Source organism: Euprymna scolopes, chromosome 35 (genome assembly GCF_053919585.1).
Source record: "Euprymna scolopes isolate OS-2025 chromosome 35, ASM5391958v1, whole genome shotgun sequence".
In the NCBI taxonomy this organism is placed as follows: domain Eukaryota; kingdom Metazoa; phylum Mollusca; class Cephalopoda; order Sepiida; family Sepiolidae; genus Euprymna; species Euprymna scolopes.
The window spans coordinates 9,019,323-9,046,269 of record NC_136516.1 but is presented as its reverse complement, the minus strand read 5'-3'; the positions used below and the strand labels follow the sequence as shown (position 1 = coordinate 9,046,269).

At 32.3% G+C, this 26,947-nt stretch overlaps 1 protein-coding gene across 1 annotated transcript in view; it reads right to left on the bottom strand.

Moving 5' to 3' along the window:
- Positions 1-3,262: 3,262 nt before the first annotated feature.
- The window catches only part of LOC145259673 (leucine zipper transcription factor-like protein 1), a 46,277-nt gene continuing 22,592 nt past the window's right edge, over positions 3,263-26,947 (bottom strand). The window contains exons 3-10 of the mRNA XM_080117334.1: positions 23,187-23,381; positions 17,057-17,180; positions 16,345-16,410; positions 14,730-14,819; positions 7,039-7,092; positions 4,564-4,665; positions 3,723-3,826; positions 3,263-3,402 (exon numbers count right to left, since the gene is read on the bottom strand). Of these exons, the coding sequence (XP_079973460.1) occupies positions 3,378-3,402; positions 3,723-3,826; positions 4,564-4,665; positions 7,039-7,092; positions 14,730-14,819; positions 16,345-16,410; positions 17,057-17,180; positions 23,187-23,381 (760 nt within the window). The 3' untranslated portion in view covers positions 3,263-3,377. The remainder of the gene's footprint in view (positions 3,403-3,722; positions 3,827-4,563; positions 4,666-7,038; positions 7,093-14,729; positions 14,820-16,344; positions 16,411-17,056; positions 17,181-23,186; positions 23,382-26,947) is intronic.

The window sequence follows — 26,947 nt, the reverse complement described above, 5'->3', positions numbered from 1 at the left end:
CGTTCCTGAAAGCAGCTTTAGTCTCCATACATCTATTGCATTGGAAGTAATGGAAAAAGTGATTTCTGTGCGCAATGGCAGTAGCACATTCTGGAGAGAACCACGGCTGGCTGTTACATTTTTGCTGGAACTTTTTTGAGGGTATACCTACAATTAACCATTCCGTCTATAGAGGACACATCCTTCTTAAACAGGGAACGCAGAGGTAGATCTGATATAAATGTACGGAAGCTATCCCAGTCAGCCATAGTGTATCAATATACTGTACAATGGATAGGTACGTCTGAGGACTTATTACATTTCATTTTTATCTTAATTGATACAACAGAGTGGTCGGAAGATCCAAGAGGAGACAGAACAGAAACTGAACATAGTTCAGGGCAAGTTGTGAGAAAAATGTCTAAGAGACTCACATACTGGCCGTCAGTGTCAGGCACACAGATGGGTTCGGGAACAATCTGAGTGAGGTCATAAGCAATGGAGAAATCATGACAGAACCTCCCCTCATCATCGGTCTTGTTTGAGTGGGTCAACCATTCCACATTGTGAACATTGAAGTCTCCACATGCGTGAATGTTAGCTAAAGGATAAGCAGATAGGATGTGGTCAATTTTCTCAGATATGCTTTTAAATATAGTAACTCCGCTGTTGTGGGGGCGATAGAGAGTAAATATAAATGCAGTAGTGTGAGCAAGTGCAACCCGGAAGCACATATAGGCTAAGTTAGGATCTTCTCTAGAGATGTCCCTACCACATGGAAAGCCATCTTTAATATAGGCACATATTCCATGCCCATGGCGTCTTGGGGGTCAGATTTGGCAGTTAAGTTAGAGTATTCTTTGATTACGAAATCATCTAGGGAAATAGTCTGTCCAATGCCAGTTTTGCTTAGAAATAATAGGTCTGGTTTAGTCTCCTGTAATTGGGTTTCAACCTCTGGAAGGTTAGAACGTAGACCTCTGATGTTGGAAAAGAAGACATGGTAATGGGGATCTACGTTGGAAGACCTTTCAATCTTCCAATTTTCGATTCCGATTTGAAATCGACCTTTCATGTCATGTAATTTGCTTCACAAAATACTTATTCCAGCTAAAAATCTTTTTTGACAAGAGACACTTTTTTGTTTATAACCTAAGCAGCACCAACCGTATACAAAGTTAATAAATTTCTACATTTTCAATAAGTAATTCCTTAAAATTACTTTAATATTAGAAGGTATCCAAATTTTCGGGGGGGGGGAGGGGACAATTATTTACAATGTTATTTCATTTTAATATGATAAGCAACTTATTAATCATGAAGAATGGATTTTAAATTATGAACATGACTTATTTCTATGGTAAGTTTATTTTGTAAGTTAACACATTCATTATAGAAAATATTTGTAATGTGTTTTTCTTTAAAAATTATTAAGAAAAAAGTACATTGCATTTTCAGGCTGAGATATTTCTGATATTCAAAAAAATCTATATATCTATAAAAGTGAAATTGTCTGTGTGCCTACATTTCCCTAGCAAATTACTGTCAATTTTGAGTCTACATACTTGAGATTTGACATAAGAGATATTGAGATTTGAGAAAATCTTTTTAATCAGTTTTCGGACAGAAATTTGGCTGTCAAGAGGTCAAAGTTCAATGAAAACTTTGAAAACTCTACCAAACTCCTTTTTTTGGGTCTAAACACTGGAAATTTTAGATCTAGGTTCCTTGGACATGGATCAAACTTTTTAACTTGATTTGAGCCCAAAACAATAAATGTTAAGGGGTCAAAATTAAAAAATAAATTTGACCTCTCAACCAATTTTTATGGTTGGTTTGTTGTTTTTGTTTTACAGCATATCGACCCTTTTCAGATTATTTAATGCCGAATCCGGTGATTTTGAAAAAAAAATTTTAATAGAATATATTTGTTTTTTGCAAACTAGTTTCTATTTAACCCATAATTGGGACCCTAACAGGTACTACCACTCCGGGTCAGAGTGTACCTGGGAGCAATGGCAATTAAAGGGTGGCTCCACACTCCCCAGAGCCCGCAAGCTGGGGCCTCACCATCGGATATAGTTTAAGGTCATATCCAGGACTCCCATTGAGGGACTTTTACCCTCTACAAGGGGGCAGTCGGCGTATTCTAATGCCTCACCGACAGGGCCATCAGCCAATTTTTAGTCTAAACATTTGAAAATTTAGATAAAGTGTATTCAGACATAGGGCAAGCTTTTTAATCGGTTTTTGGCCGAAAATTTGGCTACCAAGCGGTCAAAGTTCAAAAGATCTGACCTTTGCAGTTTCTAGGAAACTATTCAGCCAATTTTGGTTTTAAACATGTGAAATTTTACATAAAGGGTATTCAGACATGCAGCAAGCATTTTAATCAGTTTTGGGGCGAAAATTTGGCTGCCAAGAGGTCAAAGTTGAAAGAGTTGACCTTTGCAGACTCTACCAAACTCCTCCGCCAATTTTGGGTTTAAACACTTGAAATTTTAGAGGTAGGTTACCTGAACATGAGTCAAACTTTTTAATATATCTATATATATATATATATATATATATATGCACATAAAGTTATGAACATTACATAGGGCCCGAGCAAAGCTGGGCTGAACTGCTAGTTATTTATAAAATAATTTTTGCTGATTAATGAATTTAACTATTTATCTTTACATCATCCAGTAATAAAAAATATTAACACATTACAAGAAATAAAGCATTTCCTAACATTATTAAATCGAACAAATTATTTCATAAAAAGTTTGCAAACATTCAAAATGTGAAAAAATCCTCATGTATCCAACATTCTTTTTAATTACATGCTCAAACGTTATATTATACATTGATTTTAATTTTAAAAAACAGGTTTTTGGCAAATTTTTATGCACATCACTGAGAGTTGCACATAATCCTATGCTATGCAATCAATTTGGAAATAAATTGGCATAAAAATCAAAATTGTGAATAGTTTTCATTTAAAAGAAAAACAAATTGAACTTCATGCTTTCTTGTCATTCGTTAACTACTTAATAGTTACCATTCAAGAAAGCATCTTTTTTTCCAGATTTATTAACTAAGATATCTTATAATTTAAACATTTTTATTGGCTGAAAAATCAACATAAGTCAATTTATAAATAATTTCTAATTTTACAAAATGTACATAACCTTGTACCTAGTTAGGATGAACAGTTAATAAAAATATTCAGAAAATAAATTTTAAATTTCTAAAAAATAAAATTGCTACAAGTCTTGACCAAAACAAAAGCCATAGCAACATTGTTTTATTTTATTTCTGGACGGATTTTCAAATAATCTTTTTCCAAACTTGTGCTTTGATTAAAACTGGAATGAATGCAAGAGGCAAAACAAAAATGCTGCAAAATGTCCTTATTCATCACAAGTTTCTTCATATCTGCAAAAGAAAAAATAGTTTTTAATAATTTCAATTTTATGAAAACATGGTCAAGTGAAAAGAAAAAAGTGATCTTTGGAAAAAATTCAGCAAAGAAAGAAAAAGTGATCGACATTGTGAGATATTTTTGATTTGAGAAACTTAATTTTTATATCTAGTCCAAACTTCTTAAAATCTACATAAATACTGAAAATATCGGTTAGTGCAAAAAAATGTCGTTTTTTGACGTTCAACTTCATGTCAAAAAACATTATTTTCGTACCAACCTAATAAATTCTGGTCAAACATGAAGCAGTTTGAAAAAAAAAGGTAAAACTCACTTTGAAAGTGTTTGTCGAAGTTCTTTCAATTGTTCATTCTTTTTCTGTAACATTAACTTGAGATTTTTGAAAGGTGTTGTATGTGAAACTTTCTTTTCTAATTCCTAAATGAAAAGATAATGGTAAGAAATTAACATAAAATACAAGAGTAATTATTTTTAAACTCAAAACAATGTAATAGAACATATTCAGACTTGAAATTTTAAGAATTTGTGAATATAAAGAATGTCCATCTTAAATTCCTGGATTGTGTTTCCTTTAAACAGTATGATTTAAACAAAATTTTAATTGTAAAGATTTCTATTTTTTTTTTTTTTTTAATAAAAATAATTTTCAATATTTAGTTAGAAAAGACGAGTTCTCAAAATTCTTATTTTAATTATCATTTTGTCTTAGTTATTTTAAATAAGTAAAAAAAAAAAAGGAAACTAAAAAAAACAATGTTTTAAGCCATTTCCTACCAAAATTTTATGATTTTAAGTTTTATTCTCAGTTCAGTTTGAAAACATCTCTGCAGATTCAAATGTCAATGATTTTATCATCCAATGAATTATTGCAAATCAGAAAGAAAACATTTTTAAGTTTGAAACAACTGAAATGAATTTTTTTTATTGGACAATACATATTGTTCCAAATAAATTGCGGAAGGAAACTGTATGTGTCCAGATGCATGGCGGCTGGCTTTGTGAGAGAGAGAGAAAGTTGATTAATCTCATCAACGAAATAAAAAAAATGTGTATTATTGCATGTCAAACTAAATAAAGAAATTATGCAAATATTTGCTGATTTTGATATTGGGAGAAACGAATCTGGTCGCACACAGGATGTGAGGTAATCTTACCATTTCAGCCATAGATAACATTTCATTAACTTTAAGCAGCTCCAGTTTTGTACGAGACAGATCTGACTCCATCATCTGAAAATTGTCAGATGTTATTTGGGTCTGAAAAATAAAACAATGAACAAATATCCATTTAATTTGTTTCTTAAAAAACAAATAGAACACAAACCATTTTGAAAGATGATAATGAACTAGATATACACATCATCTCAATCTACCCATGCAATAGGTCATCAGCAGCAGATTTGAGAACATTACTTCAATGAAATTATGTTCAGAATTAAGAGATTATCATAATCTTAACAGGTCCACAGAAAACTTAAGGTACATTTTAGCAACACTAAGAAACAGAATTTGACATTTCATCATTTTTTTTAACAAACAAACGCATCCAAAGCATTAAACAAACGACACAAAATACACTAAAATTTAGTTACAGCAGCACAGAAAATAAAAAAGGGGCAAAAATATTTATAATACTGAAAAAAAACTTGGGTGTTTGGACACAAAATATCAGTTAAATAACAAAAATATGAACATAGCACAGAATTTTCTAGACACAGGAATCATCAGATTGCAGACTACCCTACAAAGAAATTATTTTTTGTTATATTTACAAAGTTGATTTCTAATTTCTGAAGGCTTGACTTTACCAGAAACTCTAAAATAGTAACAAAATGATTGTAAATCAACAAGTTTTTTCTAAAAAAAAAAAAAAAGCAATTTGAATTGAAAATTAATAACTGACAAGTCAGGTAGAGACACAATGTTGAATTTTTAATCTTCCATATTTTAAAAATCAAACGTAACTAAATAACAATTTTTTTATGATTGCAAATCTTTTGCTTTACCAAAATTATAAAATTGTGACATTTTTCAATCCTGAACTACATGATTTAAATTTAGCTCAGATGAATTACATTTTGTTAGATTTCTAATAAGAAACCATAAAAAAGGAATAAATAAATAATGCTTGGTTTTTTTTTAAAGAAATATGCAAATTCGTTAACCTTCGTGTAGTTGCTCACATATTTATGACTGAGTATATCAAGAAGTTTGTTTTACTCATTTTTAAATGGAAAAAGTAAGCTTTTAATATCAATGTCAGAGTGAGAAAAAAAATCAACTTTATAGGTATATGAATAAAGATTCCCAAGTTTGATTAGATGTTTCCCCAAGTTCAAAAAATACTCCTGAAGAAGGATTACAATTTTTTTTTTAATGCCATCAGAGTTCTTCTATTCGTTTGACATCACTTTTCCCTTATGTAAGGGTAGGGCGTTTTTTGATATTTCACAAACTCGCTCTGATTCAGTGGATCACCTGTCTCAAAATTCCAATCTGATTGTAGAACAATAAAGATAAAAAACTTTAAGAAGGTTTTATTCAACTGAATTTTTAGAGTAATAATTATTCAAGGCAAGAGGTCAAACACATATATATAAAAATAAAAAGGGACGTATTTAAATAGAGTAATCATGCGAGCCAGAATTATAAAAATCACTAGCTTTAAGATTTTCCTTGGCTGGCCAACCTCCCAATGATTCAAGACATCCATGCTTTTACAACAGTTTATCTAGGAGGGTGAATGTCATACACAAACGTACCAGTATAAGGACTCATCCTTATAATAATCTTGACGCTGGGAAACTGTAGCATATTTTTTATGGAAATTGCTCCATGAAGCCACTTAATGTAAGGAACTAAAAAAATATTACTTTAAGGTCAGAAACTAGCCAACATTAAATGTATATATTCCAAACAAGAAAACAGCAATTTTTCCCCTTTGTCAGAAACCTCGCTCATGGAATGTAAGGACAAAATAAACGAAGTTCTCAACAAATTCTCCAGCTTAATGTCTTGGGTTTGAACAGATTTCACATTACAGATCCATCTAATTATAGATCTGTCACTACACTGCACTTGGGCGAGAGACAACTGGATGACAGCCAACCATTCACTGCCATATAACATGTCATTCCTTACACAGCAGCTATACAATTTCCGCCAGATGTAGAGAGAAGCAGCCTAGGATGCTATCAAAATTTTGCTCACAATCATCACGTACTCAGCATATCTCTTAGTTAGTATAGAGTATGCTACTTCCTACCATCTCTTTGTGGAAATATGCCTGTCCCAGGCATTTTTTATATTTGTTGGGGTTTAGGGTTAACTTATCAATGGATAAAGTACTAGATAAAATTCAGCTCTAAATGGCACTCTCCTGGAGGTTGAAGGTACAGACAATACGATGAATACAATCGTGAATTATTTGAGATTTCTACTAGGTCATGGCTGATTAAACAAGAGTATGCTACCTCCGTGAATTAAATAAATTCTATGCAGATTTCAGAGTTCAGCAAAATGTATCTGAAGGTCAGAGGTTATCCATCAGCCGAAACATTGTGAAAATAACACCCAGCATGAGAACAGTAATCAGAATAATCCAAATAATATTAGTTTAAAGTTATTTACTTGACGCATTTCCACTTCCAAACGTTTCATTTCTTCAATGTCAGTTTTAGATTTCTAGAAAGAAAAAGAAAAAATCTCAAATTTATACAAAAGAAAATCAATTCGTCTTTGATGGCAACATAGAATTCATGCAACTTGACAAACAGAATCTCAAGTTTACTTACAAGCAGAATAAGAAAATTTAGTATCTACACAAAATAGAAAGAAAAAAAAAGAAGATTAATTTCTCAATAAGAGTCGATAAAAAGAAACTCTGAAAAGATCCAAATTCAACAATTTTTAAACTTATGGCATTTTCTATGTTTAAAACAATGATTCTTCTTTTCTTTGGTAGAAATTTCTTTGGTAGAAGTTCAATTGTTTTGGGATTTTATAAGAAACTTTAATGATCCAGTGTTGCCTGGAAGTCTTTTCATTTCGCATTTTTTTTTTTTTATAAATACTATTTTTAAAGTTAAATTTAATTATTACAGTTTGCTTTGTTTTACAGCACATCAACTAGCTAGATGTTAGTTCATGTCAAATAAAGTTCTCAAATGCAATTTTATAGGTAGAATAATTATTTTATATTGTTTTTAAAAAAAATTAAAAATAAATTTTTCTGATGAGTCCAACTTTGAAGTCTAAGACATTGATTAGGTTTGTGTTTTTAAACAGGTCCTTTAGATTTTTTGGAGCTGTAGTATTTCCTTTCGCTTTCTTGAAGATCCTGATAGTCTATTAATATATATTGTTCTGTATAAGCTCCCTCATATGATATACACATCAGAGATCCAAGCCACAAATTTCTCAACCATCAGGATTCCGTCCTAAGGCATCAAGAATCTCCACCCACGGCCTATCGGTGGCTCTGTTTTGGAGAGGTATTTAACCCTTTGCATGAGGTTGCAGGGAAGGAATTGGTGGGGTTGCTGACAGGGCGATAATGATTATGATATGTTGATAATTAAATTATTAATTGAACCACACTGTTATAAAACTATAATTTTGGTATGCTAACATTGTTTTAATCTCAGTTTATAAAATTGGATGTAAATAATTTCCAAATTTTGTTAATGCATCAAGATTTACTAAGATTTTTTTAAGCCAGAAATTACTTTCTGTTCAATGGTTTAAATTCTTCTAAATTCCTTTCATATTTGGAATGATCACAATGTAATTCATTCCTTTTTTATTTCAACCACTAATAAAATATGAAAATGGCTAATTTGTTTACAAAGAAGCCTGAATGCATTCTGGTGGATTTAATTTTGTAATTAAATTATTTTTGGAATATGATCTTTTAAAAAGTTATTTTTGGTACTTCATGCTATTGCATTTTTAATTTAACAAGTGAAGCATGCATGGTCCCCCGTGAGTGCACAATGAACGAGGCATAAAAAATTTGACTAATTTCAGCCTTTAGCCCCAAAAGTCCCCAGGGGATGTCAAATCCTGGTGAAAATGAACAAACAGTGCAGTTTTAGGTCTTAACGTATGTAAATTTGAGTTCTGCGTCATGCAAAAAAAGAAATGACTAAGTCTATCATTTGCCCCTCCCCTCCATTTAGCCCCAAAAGTCCCCAAGGCCTTAACATATTTAAATTTGAGTTCAGAACCATGAAAAACTGCTAGACATACACAGAAAATTTTGGACAAATATAGTAAAATAGTCCCAAAAATGGAGTGTTTTATTAGCCCTAAAAGAGCTGCTAGAGCACACTCAAGAGTTATCCTGAAGTATAGACAAACAAAATTATATAGAAATCAGTTAGTTACAACTTTTCAGAAAGTTTTATAAAAATCCAAAGCATCAATTTTTTTAATAAGCACAAAAGTGTCAATTTTAGCCATTTTAACCCAAAAGGCACCCCTAGGGGAGTAACCAGAGTTTTCCCAAAAAATCCGTCCATTTACTTTTTTACTCATATCATGTTTAATGTTTGTGCAAAATTTCAAAAGATTTCAAGACGTAGTTACTGAGAAAAGTGCGGACAGATGAACAACCGAACGGACAAGGGTGAATTTACAGGTCCACCCTACTTTTATTGAGGTGGGGTGGGGACAAAAAAACTAAATAAGTAATAGAAAATAAAAATGTGTAAGTCACATAGTTTTGAGAAACATGGAAGAACAAGAATTGACCACACAATTTTATTTGTGAAGGTGGTTGATGAAATGAAGTTCAAATGAAGTTTTATTGCATGTGTGTACAAACAAAGTTTTCTGTTTGTCATTTTATCAGCAATTTCATCAGCTCATCCTCCTAGAACTGTTCATCTTCCTTTTGCAGCTTCCTATAATATTGGAATTTATTTTACTAAAAACAAGACTAAAATAAGCGATGATTCTTTATTCAAAGTTGTAATCATTTTTGCATAATCAAAGAAATGTTCTGCACTGGTATTTTATTATTTAATCAAAATCAACTCTAATCACCTAATAATTTCACGAGTTATAGAAAAAGAATTACACAATTTCAAGTTTTAAAAGCTTTCTATAAATAATCCCAATAAAATTTATTAATCTTAACCTCCCTCCCTCTCTCTCTCTCTCTCTCTTTCTTTCCATGACAGTGAAGTTTGATACATAATCAGTACGATAAATATTTTTGTACAACTGTCTTCTAAAAATCATCATCATCATTCACTCCTCTACTCCTAATGAGACAAAAAGGAGGTCACTCATACATCTCTTAATAAATTTATATCTGTAACAATTTGATCATTAAAACAGGGAAATGTCTCTAATCATCTCAGTCATATTTTCATGAATCAGACTTCTACATCATAATAGGGCAATTGTAAACAAATTACTTAATGTAACATAACATGTCATTCAGAAGAAGAGTGCAATATCACAGCCCCTTATCTTTCTTGAGGAGGGGGAGGAGGGTGACTAGCTAAATTGTTTGCATCTTTCATCCAGTGCTATTTCATTTGTTATGCTCATTTTATTAGCAGTTGTTGCTGTTGTAGTTCCTCAAATACTTTTATAGTAATTTCAAAAGCTAAATGTTGGTTTTGTTACTAGTTCACACAAGAGACAAAAGAAAACATATACAATTATTATCTTTTTAGTTTTACTAGTTTTTTGCTTATTAATGGTTGTAAACAATAACCAGATTTGATTGTTAGTTCGACATTGTTTTGTAGATAGATTGCTACACAAATATAAAATCTTGTGTGTACGTTTGCATGTGTGTGTGTGCTTGGTTGCATAAATTTTTTCTTTGTTCTTTTACAGTCTTTTGGATTCTCCTCACAGCTTCTCTTCTCTCTATCTTGGTTAAAAAATAACGGCTCCAAAAACGTCATTTATTTTTTTTTTCTATTGTAATTGGGTAATGTAGACAAAATATCTCTATATTACTAAAACACTGAGGATTATGCAGTTCACCTGTACATGAATGTTTTAGATGGTTGGAGGAAGGGTCAATGATGTAAATAAAAAAGGATAAGAGTAGTGGGAGAGGGTAAATGATCTAAATTAAAATAGAAATAGGGGGAGAAAGATGTAGGAAAGAGGGAATAGAAAAGGGGAAATAGCGAATAAAAAAAAATTCATCAAGAAATATATATTTACTTCAAAATGGAGTACATTATAAAGCTACCATTCATTCTTTATGGCATTATCATACACATCCTAAAAGTTGATGCTTGAAAAATAATATCAGATCCTGATAAAAAAAAAAAAATTCAGCATAAATTTATTCTGTCACATTGTCTATATTACCATTCTTGCTACAGTCAAGATCACAAGAAACATCATTTATTTCACTCTTGGCCATGACAGGTCTCTAAATATTATCAAGAAATGTATATATTTACTTCCAAATAGATGATGTTACAAAATCATCTTTATTTTTCAAAAGTTATCATAGCTACCATTCAATTTTAATGACATCACCCATTTTCAAGTTACAGTAATACCTTTAGATACAAATTTAATGAAAAAATCGTATCTCAAAATAATTAAAAGAAACAGAATTAATCCGTCTCAAGAGCAAGAAATTTACACAAAACAAGCTCAAATTATGCTCGACAATCACTAGAGAAAGATAAATATATGACAGTACATGAAAATTGATATATAATAATAATAAAAATAAACATGAAAATTAATGTATAATAATAAATGTTAATAATAACAATAAAAAAGTAGACATGAAAATTGATATATAATAATAATAAAAAATAGACATGAAAATTGATACATAATAACAATAAAAAAGTAGACATGAAAATTGATATATAATAATAAATGTTAATAAAATCAATAAAAATAAAATAGAGTTGTATTCACTGCTTAGGTGAGTGCTAGCGTATGGAATGTGTGCAAGGATGGGGAAGAGAGAGAAGTAAAAGTACCATACACACACACAATATGGTAACTAAAAAGGAGCAATATTATACACAATTAAAAACATTGAATGAACTTACTAAATGCTTAATATTTAAGTCTTAATATAACAGAAAGGATGAATACAAAATAAAAAATAAAATTGTAACCAACTTATCATGAAGATAGGGATGAGCAACTAAGGATTGTGAGCTAGTAGGAGGAGGAGGAGGCAGGGAAAGAGCACCAAGGCAGTATAGCCTAGCCTATGATACACACACACACTTTTTTTTGCCTTGTGATTTGTGTGTTTTTATTTTGTTTTTTTGTTTTTTTTGCTTTTCGTTTAATTTTTTGATTTTCGTGCAATTATTGAAATCATGTCAAAAATATTGTATCTTAGAGTGTAAATTCTTCTTTTTTAAAACTCTTTTTCAACCTGTTGAGTGTTGAGCCATTATGTTGAACAAAGATGGCGGTAGTAAATCAAATCGGCAAAGAATCAATGCAGTCACGATCTCGAGTGTTGAGTAATTCTCTACAACAAAGGTGGCAACATAAGATCAGCAAAGAATTAATGTAGTTCAGATCAGGACGGAGATGATAGCCAACTGACTGGAATTCAAAATTTGTGCTTCGTTGAACTTGGAATTTTGAATGAAACACTTTATTTAATTCATAAGGTTAGCTTTCTCTCATTCCATCAATCATAATTGGGTAGAAGTCTTAAGTAATTTGTAATTGTATTCTGGCACAACAAATAAAGTGCTAAATAATAATCAGTTCTAAGTAACAGTTTTCTGGAAGTTAAAGGTTCAATCCTCAGCAGGGGCAATACTAAGAATCAGTTGAAATATGCAACCGATCTGGAAGTTGACGTGTTCGGTTGTGGATTGGGGTAATTGTTTCGTTTAATTCTGTTAAAGCATATTTCGTGTCTTTCAATTGTAAATGTGTCTCTTTTTTTCCAGAGATTCTCATAATTGGTTCTGTTCTGGAGAAGTTAACTCTGAAACTTCTTGGTCTTGAAATCTTTCTTGGAGTTCATACATTAGATCCATTGCTCTTTCTGCTTCTCATAAGGTCTGTTCTCATCATCACTGCAAACAATATCTCACATCTGAGGCTATTCTCTATCTATAAATCTTGTATGGAGTACTGCTGTCATAATTGGGCTGGTGAATCTGTCACATTTGAGGGTTCTCGATAAGATTCAGAAGTGTATCTATAATTTGGTTGGCTGCACACTTTCTTCTTCTCTGCACCTTCTTTCTCACAGAATTGTCAGATTTAGTCCTTGCTTCCTTTGTTCCATCTTGTGTCTTCACCAATTCTCTATTCAGGCATCTCATCATAAGACATGTTCTTATTACCATAACTTCTTTCCAAGAATGCATGCTTGTTGAATTCTCTTCCTGTAGGCTGTTTTCTTCCTACTTACAGTTTTGGTATTTTCAAGACTAAGATTAATAGTCATCTCCCAGTTTTGTGTTAAGCATCTTTCATTCCTTTTAGCTACTTACATACAGTGGCTTCAGGCCTTGTCTGAAGTGACTTCCATAAAATAAAAAATATGACTACGAATTACTTAATGCTCCTCAGTCATAACCAATGAAACAAGAGTAAACTACCCTCCGTGGATTAAATAAAGAGATCAGGTCAACATACAGATTTTCAAGTTTAACAAGACACTCCTAAAGGTCAGGTTTCATTAGCTGAAACATTGTTAAAATAACATGCAAAATAAGAAGAGTAATCCAAATAATCTCAATAACACTAAGTTTTATCAAATAATTTATTCAAAATAATTTTATTTTTGATAGAATTTTTTTAACGAATTATACATTTTAATTAACTGAAAGAATGTTTTTATCTGTTCAAAATATTCTAAATTTTTTCACACATCTTAAAGACATTTTTTTTTTTTTTTTAAATAAATCTTGAATGGAAAAAATATTTTTATAAAAATGATTAAAAAAGTTAATTTGTTAGCAATTTCTGTTTCCATTGCAGCTACTTGTTTTTTTTTTTTTTAGGGAACTTTAAAATCTTCCTGTTACATCATAGCATGGTCTTTTATGACACTTGCATAGAATTAAAGGGTAGATGTCATTGGAGGTTGAATGCTATTGAGAGTAAAAAAGAGACTTTTTTGTTTCATTTTACTTCATTTAAAGTTTTCAAAAATCAAAAGGCCTCCATTCCTGGGGCTAACACTTGATCTTTATATGAAATACATAGATATTCAAATATTCCATTAAAGTTTTCCTTTACCTCTTAAACACTGAGTTAGTAAAGAAGTAGAGAATATTATTTCCCTCTTCCCAATCGACCGTGCTTCGATATTTAAATAACGAAAAAATATTGAATTTCAAGTAAAACAAATGGTATCTACGTAATTGTCATGTCACAAATAGTATGAAAAAATTATGCAAAAATCATGGAAAACGATAAGGTAGAAAATTAATTATTTATGAAAAAAGACATCTGTATAATCTAGCAATTTGGTTTCAAAATCTTTCAATTCAAATTGGAGAGTTAACAAGAGAGGTAAAGTTTTCAATTTCTTGGAAATCTAATGGCAAAATTCAATCAATTATTTTTATAAAAAAAACATTAAAAATTCAAACAGTTAAAAAAATTATTTTTTAAAAATTCACAAATTATGTAATACGTTTATTTTTGTTTTTTTAATAAATTCTGTCTGCTATCCATGGTGATTCAACTGAGTTACTTCCCCTTTGCTTATGTCACAAGATCTAATGGTTTTACAAGAGAAGAATTCATCTAGTCTGGTGGAGTATCCAGCTTCATGTTGTTACTTCAAGTGACATCACTTGGAGAAAGTGCACTATTCTTTGCACAAGCCAGTGTGAGTTAGTCATATTGAGATCTTATTCGGGCTGCGATTTTGAATATTTGATTAGGGTTTAGTTGTAGAGAAAAGTATCTTTATACCAGGTTGTCCTGACAAACCTCTTGACTTGAGGACACTATTTAGTAGGCATTCAAGTTCTCTCTCTGAATGTTTCAGAATATGACTAATAAGTAAAGCATTTTTGTATTTCCATTTTTAAATAAGCTAGAAAGTTGATTATTTATATAAAAGAAGGTAATTTTTACAAACAGAACAGAGAGTGAGACAATCTAATTGTCACAGTGAATGTTGTGGAAAGCAAAGGAGGGGCAAGAGGATATTAATCTCTCTCTCTCTCTCTCTCTCTCTCTCTCTCTCTCTCTCTCTTCTAATGACAGTGAAGTCTGGTATATATACAGTACAATAAAATATTCTGTATAACTGCCTTCTAAAAGTTATCACAATCATTTATTCCCCTACTTTCCCCGATGAGACAAAAATAAATTCTTTTTACCTGCGGTTCATTATTCAAATTGCTAACATATTTTTGCATGGCACCAATTTCTTGTGAAAGATGGTCTTTTTCTTCAAGAAGTTTGATAGACTGAAAACAAAAAGAAAAGACAAACTAGCTAAATAATTTAATTTTGTAAGCCATGTCCAGAAAGAAAAAAGGCTGTTTTTTAATTGAAAGCCATGTTTAATTTTATATTTAATCTGTATAAATCATAAGACGAAAAATAGTTACTTCTTGAGTGAGGATGAAACAATATGGGGAGAATTCAAAAACATGCAGTATTTTTATGGAGTGCTTCTGGTTTCTGATTGGTTGCTAGCAGAGTGTGGCTCCATTCGATTGGTCAGTTTCTATCACCAGTGTATAAATAGAACCTTCCAATTTTCTTTTAACCATACCCTCACACTCTATCAAAAATATTGCATCAATTGTTTTTTTCCAAAATTCGAGAGCACACTCAATAAACTTTCAAACCAAAAACAACAATCAACAAATCATATTCAAAAATATCTTTTCCAAGTGAAGAATTGTTTGCATATCTTTTATCTTCTTCCTAACAAATCTACAAAGTCAATCATTAATATTTCAGTTTTTGTTTGAAAAATGTCTTTTGAAAATGCAATGAAATGACCTACAATTTCATAGGTTACAACTGAACAAGTGGACATCTTCTATAAAAGCATAACAATATGAAAAGAAAACAAAAATGCATCAAAGCAATTAAAATAAATGTAAAAGAAATGTTTTGGTAAATTTTGTTTGTACATAAATTTATAGTTTAGGAAAGAAACAAAAGAAAAACATGTATTTTCATGATGAATATTACTTATTAACATAATCTTCCTTATTAATGCACTTAATAATTTGCCTTTTATTGCATTTAATATTAAAGTTGAAATTTTCTGATCAGGATTCAATGGAATCAAAAAGCTACAGATTTACTGATTTTTATTAATGATATAAATATGCACTAATGATGCATAATTAGTGAAGTTGCAGATGACGTGCCTGTGATAAACTATCTGACTCACTGTTTGATCAACCAAAATTTGGTTTCTCTAATTGAAAAAATGACTGCCTCTTTAAAACAGGGATTCATGCTGGGAGATTAGCTCACTTAAAATATTACAGAATTAATATTCATTCTAGATTAAGAGGCATCCTGGTCAATAAATTTTTATGTCTAGTGGTTTTGTTAGGTTTTGCCTATCTCAAATGACAGCAATATTTATATATATTTGATCAAAAACAAATAGAGGGAATTGTTTGTATCAGACAGGCTCTAGGTATGGTCAGGAACTTAAGTAGACTAACCTTTGTTTTGCATTCAGTTAGAGGTGATTCTCAGTTGGAAGAGAAAGCAGCTATCATTCATTTAACTTCATAAAATACAATATTGATATTTGTCTAAAAATTCAGACTTATTTTTAAGGAAAACCCTTTTGTTATAATACTGATTGAGATCACATGATTGGCAGTAATGTTAGTGTTTAAATGAAGCACTGAACACTGTGAATCGTGATAATATTCATTCAAATTCAATTTATTTATTCAATTCATGACCTACACAATAAACATACACAAACACGCAGTGTAAGAAAAAGCAGTTCACCTGAGTTTCAAGTTTGGATAATCTTTCTTTTAGTTTTTCATTTTCCTCTTCTACTTCTGTGATTTTCTAAAAATAAAAAAAAACACCTTTTTATTTATGAATTAAAAATCTCCATTTTAAAAATATTACAGATTTTTTTGATACAAAGAAATCATTTTATTATGAAATCTTAAAAAATAAAAATTTTGAATTCCTAGACAATTTCTAAGTTTTAAATTATGTTAAATCAGAAAATTTTCATCAATCTTGCTAAAAGTTTAAGAAAAAAAAACAGCTTTGAAATCATTTAGAGAATTTAACAGATGAAAAGAATAATAAATGTTTTTTTCATTATTTATTTAAATATATTAAAAGAGATCCGATTTGGTAAAAATGTGATTAATTTCAACTTAATATTATTTTATAAATGGTATCTATTTTTTTCAACAACTAAATATTGATAAAAACATTTTATTAAAATTCTTCAAAATTGAATGAATAATTTCAAAACAAATGAACACTGAAACTTTTAATACAAGTTTTGATTTTTTAGGCTAATTTCTTAAAAAAAGGAATGCAATTTTGATTCAATAATTGAAAATAAATAAATTCAAATGGAAAATAGGGGAGAAACTGATGAAGATAAAACCATCAAAGTAACTGAAACCTAACAAGAAAAAAAAATGAAAAGGCAAAATTTTTTACATTACATGCAGGTTCTGATTTAACTTACCATTCGAAGCAAAGAAGATCCTCCTGATTCATTCAGGGGAAGAAGTTTGACTTTACTAGCAGATTCTGTCTTTTTACCAGAAAATTCTTGGTCTTCAAAATCTCTGATTTTATCCATTAGTTCTCTGAAAAGCATAAAGAAAAAGAAAAACAAGTAAATATTATTGCAAAATAAACAAAATTGTAGAGCGGATGATTGAAAAAAAGTGTACTAGTGTTAAGTTTGTTTTATTTTACTTTTGATTTTATAATTAATTATTAATAATAATTAATAATATTGTTGTTTGTTTATTTTACCTTATGACTTTAGTTTGGTTTTATTTTTATAGTCACAAATTTGGCAAGAAGTTTTTTAGTTTCTAATATTTCAAAATTATGACTCACAGAAAATCAAACCAAATGCACCCGCCCTTTAGTCAATGAAAACAATGAAAACAAATCTGGTGGCCACTGCAGAGAGTAGCCACCACATGGTAACCTATTGAGAAAAAAATTGTCAAATAAGATTTAAAAAAAACCCTTGGCAAAACTTCACCTGGATACTCCTGCCATGCACAACAATTGAAAACAGAAAAAACAATCTTATCCTGCAACAGGAGACAATAGGTTGAAACTGTTATGGCATTATGGATGTAACATGCTAGTTTTCATAGATGTCTGAGGAAAAAAATCTTTTTTCCAACCAAAATTAAAGGGAAATAATGCTAAATACAAGAGATAAAAATAACATACTAGACATAAAGCATAAACAAGATCAATCAGGATCTTCTGATTAATCTTGTTTATGCTTTATTTTATATATATATATATATATATATATATATATATATATATATATATATCATCGCCTGATAATATAAGTTGAAATTCCATTAAAATATCAAACTTTTCAAGGTTACGGTTATATAAGAGGCAGGTCTTCATTGGTTACTCTATGTGCCAAGTAGTGAGTCTTTATGTTGAATATAGCTGGTTATCATAAAAAATATTTTTCTTTTCTCTAACCTTGACCTTTGATCTAGATATCCTAAAATTAAATCAGTTCTAAGTTAGGTTGTATGCAAATAAACATAGTTACAAATTCGACAGAATAAATAACCCTAATCTTGGTGAACTTAATACCAGAAAGTATGTTTACAATGATTAAAGGAATGTGCATGTTGTTGAAAAGTTTGATATCCAAAGCTTTAAAAATAATAAAGAAAGAGTGCAAAAATATATTAACATCTTTCAGACACATGAGCTGGAACAATTACATCGAGGGCATTGCCAGGGCCGCTGCGAGGAAGGTGGGCTCTCTCTACCGTGCTAGAAAACTTCTAACACCCGAAAGTATCCTGTACCTCTATAAGGCCACTATTCGCCCATGTATGGAGTATTGCTGTCATATTTGGGCCGGTGCATCGGCTACTAGTCTCTCGCTCCTTGACAGGGTTCAAAAGAGAGTCGCAAATCTGATAGGCCCTAAACTGGCATCAAAACTTCAGCCTCTGTCCCATCGTCGAAACGTTGCATCCCTCTGCCTGTTCTACAAGTATTATAATGGTGAATGCTCTGAAGAACTGCAAGCACTTGTGCCCCCACGACGTGAACACCCTCGACAGACCCGACAAGCTACAAAATCCCACCCCCACACTGTAGAGATCCCTAGATGTAAAAGATCTTTCTACTCCAGTAGTTTCTTCCCCAGAACTGCTAGACTTTGGAATTCCATTCCAGGTCACTGCTTCCCCAACTGTACTGACATGCATAAGTTCAAGTGCAACGTGAACCAACATCTCGCTGCCCTAATCCCTACATAGTACCCCAGTAGATGTTTCCCCTGATAGTAGCCCCCTACATTAAAGTGGCAATGTGCCTTGTTTGGGGTGAAAATGTAATTAAAAAAAAAAAAAAAAAAAAAAAAAAAAAGACACAAGATTAGCAAAAACTAGGAAGTATGGAGAGGAAAAGAAGCATTTAAGAAAAACAGAAACTTGCTTCAAATGAAGACTCAGATTAACAAAGAAAGAAAAGGAGGAAATTTCAATTTGCTTTTATATTTAACTAGAAGATTATCTAGCATTGCGTGATAATGAATAACGACCATCCTAAATCCCATATTAAGTTTTATTCTATTTTTTTAATTTCTATAATTTTCAATTTTCAAGTTATAAAATAAAATAGAGTAGCTGTTCTGCCAAATGTAGTGCAGAGAGATGTTACATTTTTTGTCAAAATATCACTTGAATATTGAAAAAAAAATAGAAAACATTTTCATATCAAAATAACATTGAATGAACTATTTACATCCTCAGTGTCTTCTCACGTAAAGGGAGGTAACTGTCGAATAAATTATCTCCCATTTCATCTGTCAAACTAAAATACAAAATCCTCAGTTTTAGCATTAGTATTATAAGTAACATCTAAAGGTTTAATTTCTTGACATATAAGAGTCAATTTAATGTTATTACATTCCAGAAGTTCTGTTCCATTTCTTTTTACAAGAAATCACAATTTCTCAATATACACCAATCATAAATGCTTTATGTGAAAATTTATGTGAAAATAAATTTTGTTTATTTTTACTGATTATGATAAAGGAAAACAATTGAAGACAAAATATTTGGTAAATCTGACACTATGTTCGACTGGGGTCATTGAGTGCTGGGGGGGGGGGGGGGGGGTAGAAAAGAACAAAGGATAGATGACAAAAGAAAAAGACTTATCAATAGACAATGGATAAGAATTTGTTCTTAATGCAGCCAAAGAGAAATAAGGGTAGAGTGTTACGAATGGCAATAGCAAAAGGTCTGAACAATGGACCAAGGATCGAACAATAAGACACTTGACCAGGGGGGGGGAGCAGTCATATGCTTAGTTAGTTGAGGCCTGAATTTCAAGGTGGACAGTTGAATTTTGGATATGGCCGAGGGCAGTGGGTCGCTCAAAGGTTCCAAGGGAGATGGAGAGATGAACTGACGGCAATAGATGCACCCAGCCTTGACAGGTGATAGATGTTGATGAGGACATACATACCCATAGTCCAACTGACATATATGTGAAGCAACGGCATCTGTTTTTCCCCATGTTCGTTTTATTTTTATACTTATGGAATCGTGTGTGTCCCCATCGACAGTCGCTAGTGAGAAAATGACAATACAGCCATTAATAAGATAAGATGATTGAAAAATCCATGGCACACACAACTTTTGGAGTCAGTGGCCTGTTGGTGGGGTTACGTGGAATTGTAAACAAATGGCAATCAGTCTGAAGTAAGAATTTACAATAAGCAAGTAACAACCACTCGTGAACAAAATAAACCAGGAACACAAAGTATGTCCTTTTGCCTGTGCACCATGCAGACATAAAAGTATCTGCTGAGATTAGTAGACCATTATCAGACTGTCATGTTTATTCATCCTGTTATTGAGCTGTTCTTTAGGTTAGACATGCCTACTGCATTTATATGTTAACACATTGACATGACAATTAATCAAGATTAGGCATACTTGAAAAGAGATCCATTGGTAAATTTATATATGCATGCCACGATGACATGGCACATATATATTATACATACATAACTATGACTGCATATACCCGTTATGTAACGTAATTCTTGCAAACTCAATTCTTAAATATTTACACTGTTTCAAGAAGTCCTGTTAATACAAGGGCAAATGTTTTTACATTCCAAGAGTAATAGAACACTAAATTTGATTGTTCATTTCAAATGTGATATCCTTTTTCCTACGATTTTAATTTTTAAGAATTTCAATGCCAATGAAATATTTTAGTCACTTGAAATAAATATCTACATTTTTTAATAAGATTATTTTTACTACTACTTATTATTACTTGAGTCAATCAAGACATTTTATGTCCATTGCCAGTAACCTCAGTAGCCACATCTACTAAACCTGAGTGTCAGGCAGAATTTCCATGGGCAAAGCTTCTTTGCAAGCACTTCACACCTATGGAACACATGATCATGGGACTGCTTCCCTGCTGATTATAACTTGGCTATCTCAAATTTTTGTCATGAACTGCTCCAAAAGTAATCAAATGCAATTCATACCATTGATTAATGCTAGTACTCCCATAGTGTTCTTCATCTTTAGGCTCGCAATCATTCCCATCTCACCTCAACCCTTATCCTCAATTGGTTCTTGATATGTGATGGCTTCAAATCAGTAAAAAAAAAAAGGAAAAACAAAGGAATTGTATTTGCAAAACAACAATAGGATGCTGAGAGGATTTTATATTTTACTCAACTTGAGATAACTAGTTTCTTCTCTGCAGGCCTTTGTAGTCATACAACAGTTTCCCACCTTTTTACTTAGTTCTTTTCATTATTGTTGTACTCTCCAAATTCTTTCAAGCTGCATCAGTTGGGCAGTACAAGGCAGACAAGTCATTATTATATAGAATTGCATCGTATAGTCATCCTCTCACGATTTCAGATGGTTGAGTCAGTTTTCTAATCCTATCTAGTCGTAGCAACTTTTGATCACCCCATTCCCATGAAGAGGCAGTTGAGTGTTTTCCACTGGAGCCAGGATGCTTCTGAACTAGGATGAAGAGCCTTAAAAAAAGGTATTCCCATTTCAAGAGGGATTGGAGCATTCTTTAGCCATTTAGTGTACTGTTATTGTGTGGTCTCTTCCTGAGATGTTGATAGGGGTTTGACATAGTTGAGGAAACTTCTCCTTGACATTACTACTATAATAATGAGTAAGTACATGGTGGAATGGTAGAATCATTGCCCTAGAAAAGACAACATGATTCCATTTCTGTTTGATAAAAACTGGTTTTCTTTTCTTGTTGCAGACCATCTACTAGCTGGCCAGTTGTGTACAAATTCCAAGAGTGATAGGAGCCTTCTATTATGTCTGAAAGTGACACAATGTTCAACAAGTGAGATCGGAGATGCACTGCTGTACAACTCATGCTCTCTACCGATCCAAGTTATGACAACAGGACCATTGCCAACGCCCTCAAAATACATCGCTGGATTGCCACAAATAACAGAAATATGCCTAGGCTGATGAAAACAAAGTTTCCAGCCATGGTTATGGTCTTTAGTGTGATTTCAAGTGAAGGTCACATTATGCCACTTTACACCTTTGAAGTGAGCTTGAAAGTCAACACCAAAGTGTACCTGGATGTGCTGAAGAGTGTGGTGATCCACTGGTGCAATCAGGTGGCTGCTGTCAGACCTTGGGTGCTGGCAAACAAGCCCAAAGAGACCCAAGCCGGCTTCAGGAGTGCTATGACTTCTCTCACTGGCTCCCTTTCCTCTCCCGACCTGAATCTGCTGGATTACTTTGTTTGGTCATATGTCGAGAATATCACCAGCATAACCTTCCACAGCACCAAAGACAGCCTGATCACTGCCATCCACTGAGTATTTTGGAAAAGGCATGCTCCCAGTTCCATTCACATTGTTGAAGGCAGCTACATTGAATAGATGTCAGCTCTACTACATAATCAAGTTACTTGAATTGATTTTTACAATAAAAGTTTAAAAATAAAGCTGTAGTGTTGCTTTTTTTTAGGGTGACAACATTATCTTTCCACTCTGTATAAGTTATTGCACTTTAAACAATTCTACAACTAATATGAACTTAACTTAAATTATAAAATATCACATTAGGAACTTTAACAGAGAGTTTGCTAATGAACAGGGAAACCGGAATTTAATCCTTGGTTAAGTCCTACAAAAGACTCAAAATATGATATTTGATGCATCCTTGCTCAACACTCAGCATTATAAGGTGAGGATCAAGGGTAAGTGGAGTCATGGAAAAAGAGTGACGTCCCCCTTACAGTGTAATAGTCAATGAAAAGGGAATCTTTGGATTATTCTCAACAATGGTCGAACACTTTACCTTTTTATCAGAACTGAAAATGACTTAAATGATAAAATATCACATTAGAAATTTTAACAAAAATCTAATTAATTGATGACACAACCATGTTATAAATTCATCATTATGATCAAAGAAGGAATTAATGTTCATGCATTGAGTTTTTATTTTAGTCATTTATTGTAAAAAATAAAGCAATAATGTTATTATTCTAAAAAAAAAAAAAAAAAAAAAGCTTGCTAATGAGAGAACAGCCTGACATCAAGTGAAATTGTTTACCCATTTTCCAGTTCAGAGATGTCTGCTTGTAACTTGAGGTGCCAATTCTCTGCCTGCTGGAACATCTGCCTCAACATCAGGATATTTGTGTGTGACATGTTGATCAATTCAGACTCTATGTCAGCATGGACGACTTGTTGCAAGCTGTTAATAATATCTTCCACTTCATCGCATGTGTAAGTGTCTTCTCCAAGTCTATCAAAAAATACTTTGTCACTCATATAAGTCAAGCAAACAAAAGATAAGCAAAAAAGTATCATTATAAAAAAAAGTTCCCCAGAAAATATTGCATTTCATGAAATTAAAGAAAAAGTTTGAAAGAATAAGAAAATGATTTATCAAGAGCATAATTTATAATAACAGAAAAGAAAAATTTGAACTTTAAAAAAACACTGGACTTAAGAGAGGGGTGTCTTAGTAATTTTACTTTAATACTAAAGTAAGAATGATAATGAGGGTTACCTATATAATATACCGTTTGTACCTTCCTTCCTTACTCCATACTTTATACTTTGAAAAAGGCCAAATACAATTTTTGAAATCCAAACTGCTTTTTTTTTTTAAAAAAAAAAGGGTAACGTTGTAAAATTTGACTTTAAAAAAGGTCAATGACAACCCTAGAGAAGAATATGAGAGAAACCTTCCTTTGATGTAGCTTCATTTTCAAATATCATTATAATAATATATGATCATAGTTCTAATGGTATAAGAAAGGAAGGCTTGGTAATTTGGAGGGTTTTTTTGGGGGGGAGGGGGTACCAAAGAGTAACCACTTATCAAAGCCCGATGGCTACTCAAGGATAAGGGCTAATATGTGCAGCGGTTCTTCACCAAAGCAAGAAATTAGTAAAATATTACATAACAAACGGACATTCAAAAGAAACAGGGTAAAAAAAGAACATTATCTGCCAAGAGGTGCTGGAGTGAACAAGTAAATTAAAGATTTTTTTTTAATCATTTTTTTTTTTATTCAATCTTCACCCCAAATAAGGCACAGTGCCACTTTGAAGCAGGGGGCTACTATCAGGGACTTAATTAGCAGGGTCATTATGAAGGGAGATGAGTAGAAAGATATTTGTTCACATTGCATTTGAACTTCTGCATATCAGTACAGTTGAGAAAGCAGAATCTTGGAAGGGAATTCCAAAGATCCGCAGTTCTGGGGAAGAAACTATTGGAGTAAAAGGCTTTCTTGCACCTAGGGATCTCTACTGTAAAGGGATGAGACTTAGTAGCTTGTCGGGTTTGTCGGGGGGTAGTTACGTCGGGGAGGTACAAGTGTTTGCAGTTCGTCAGAGCATTCACCATTAAAGTATTTGTAGAACAGGCAGAGGGATGCAACATTTCGTCGATGGGACAGAGGCTGAAGCCTAGATGACAGTTCAGGACCTAACAGGTTGGCGACTCTCCTTTGAACCCTGTCCAGGAGCGAGAGACAAGCAGCAGATGCACTAGCCCAGATGTGACAACAGTACTCCATACATGGGCGAATGGTGGCCTTATAGAGGTACAGGATACTGTCAGGCATAAGTAGTTTTCTAGCACGGTAGAGGGAGCCAACCTTCCTTGCAGCAGCCTTGGCAATGCTCTCAATGTATCTATTCCAGTTCATATTCCCTGTAAACGTTAGGCTGAGGAGTTTAAAAAGTACTTTCAGGCAACATATTCTTGGCCATTGCTATTAGTGGTAGAGAAGGTTTCTTGTAGTTATTGAAGGAAACAAGCTTAGTCTTAGCAGCATTGAATATGACCATCTATTTTTGTCCCCATTCCACTACAGATTGGAGGTCAACCTCTAGTGTTTCTGCCATTTTCTTGGATATGTGTTCATTTGTTTTCCCCTCATATCTGTTATAGAGAGTGGTGTCATCTGCAAATATACCCATCTCCGAAACAATTTTATCAGGAAGGTCATTTATGAATATCAGGAATAATAGAGGTCCAAGGATAGACCCCTGAGGTATTCCCGCATTTATGTCATATTGTTTAGATGTATGACCGTCGAGGACAACTTGGATTTTTCTCTTATTTAAGAAGGATTTAATTACATTATGAATTCTTCCAGTGATTCCATATGATCTAATTTTCCTTAGAAAACTATCATGCCATACCCTGTCAAAAGCCTTAGATATATCAAGGGCTACCGCTCTATCCTCCCCTGTTTTGTCCAATGAACGGTATATACATTCAGAAACTACAGTTAAGATATCTGCTGTTGAACGGGCTTGCCTGAATCCATATTGTTTATCAGTCAGGAGTTTAGCAGCTGTTAGGTGCTGGACTAGGGCTTGATTAACTAAGGACTCAAATATTTTGGCGAAAAGCGGGAGGAGGCTAATGGGGCGATAATTTAGTGGGTCAGTTCTTTCACCAGAATTCTTGAAGACTAGTACCACAGAAGCGGTTTTCCAGCAGTCAGGAAAGCAAGATTCGTTAAGGCATTTATTGTAAAGTTTGGAGAGAACTGGAGCAACCTCGGCAGAGCATTTTTTTAATAGCATAGCCGGGATGAGATCTGGTCCACATGCTTTTGAGGTGTCTAGGTTTTTTATAATAGCATGTACCTGAGAAGGGGTGATTTTCAAATCATCTAGTGTGGTGTCTGTTCGTAGAGGAAAATCAGGGAGGGAGTGGTGTACCGGGTTCAGTGTGGAGTTTGAGGCAAACCAACTGGCAAGCAGATTAGCCTTGTCAGTCGCCGTGCAAGCAACCTCATGATTGTTTGATAGTGGGGAATTGTCTTTTACAATGTAATTTTATTATTTGTGCTGAACTATACAGCACAATATTACGTGTTGGGTATTTATTAGTACTAATTAATGTATCTCAGTTCTATATTTAAAGTACAATAGACACTATTTCCATAAAAAAGTTAATAAACTCATATTTGCTGCATATTATTGGTTTTTCTGTCCCAAAAAATAATTTTTTGCACTATCCAGAAAAATATCAGTTTTATCAAAGCATATTTGTTGATTAAATAGAATTCACATTCTGTGGAATTTCCATGGGTCCTGCTAGTCTGCATTAATGTTTGCAAATAAGGAAAAACTACAGCTAACTGTAATAATGGTTTTGTTCATGAAATAAGAAAAAATGATCAAAATATAGTTAACAGTGCAAAAGGTGGGGAGATATATACAACAAATGATTGTTACCAAATGCAATGAAATTTACTTTTCTACCTACCTGTATAAGTTTCAAATGTGGATATTGATTGTAAAATTTATTATTTATGAATTTTACATTTTTACTTTATCATTACAGTGATCTTCCAATATGGCAGTTAATTTTTTGGGGAGATGGTCACTAATTTCAAGCTTGAGATAGTAAAAAAGTTAGTGGAAGCATAGGCCTAACACCGGGGGTGGTTGCCATTGGATTAGGGTAAGCTTCTTATTATTCTTTGAACTTGACATTAGTGATCACAACAAAAACAAATCAATGACCATGTTTCAAAATGACGAGTAAAAGTGACAATAACGAATTCATAGATAATGAATCTTACAATCAGTATTCACACGAATCTTATACAAGCAGATAGAAAAGTAAATTTTCTTGCGTTTGTTAAAAGTTTTTTTGTTGTCCTATCCCCATCCTTTCGCATAGTTAACTCTACTACACTTTTGCCAAAAAATTTTATATTACTAATCTGGTTCAATTGTAGCATAAGAATTATTAAAATATCTCCCATATTTTGTCTTTATCTACATTTTGGATAAAGTTGATTGCTGTTCTTAAATTTTATGTCTTGTTCAATA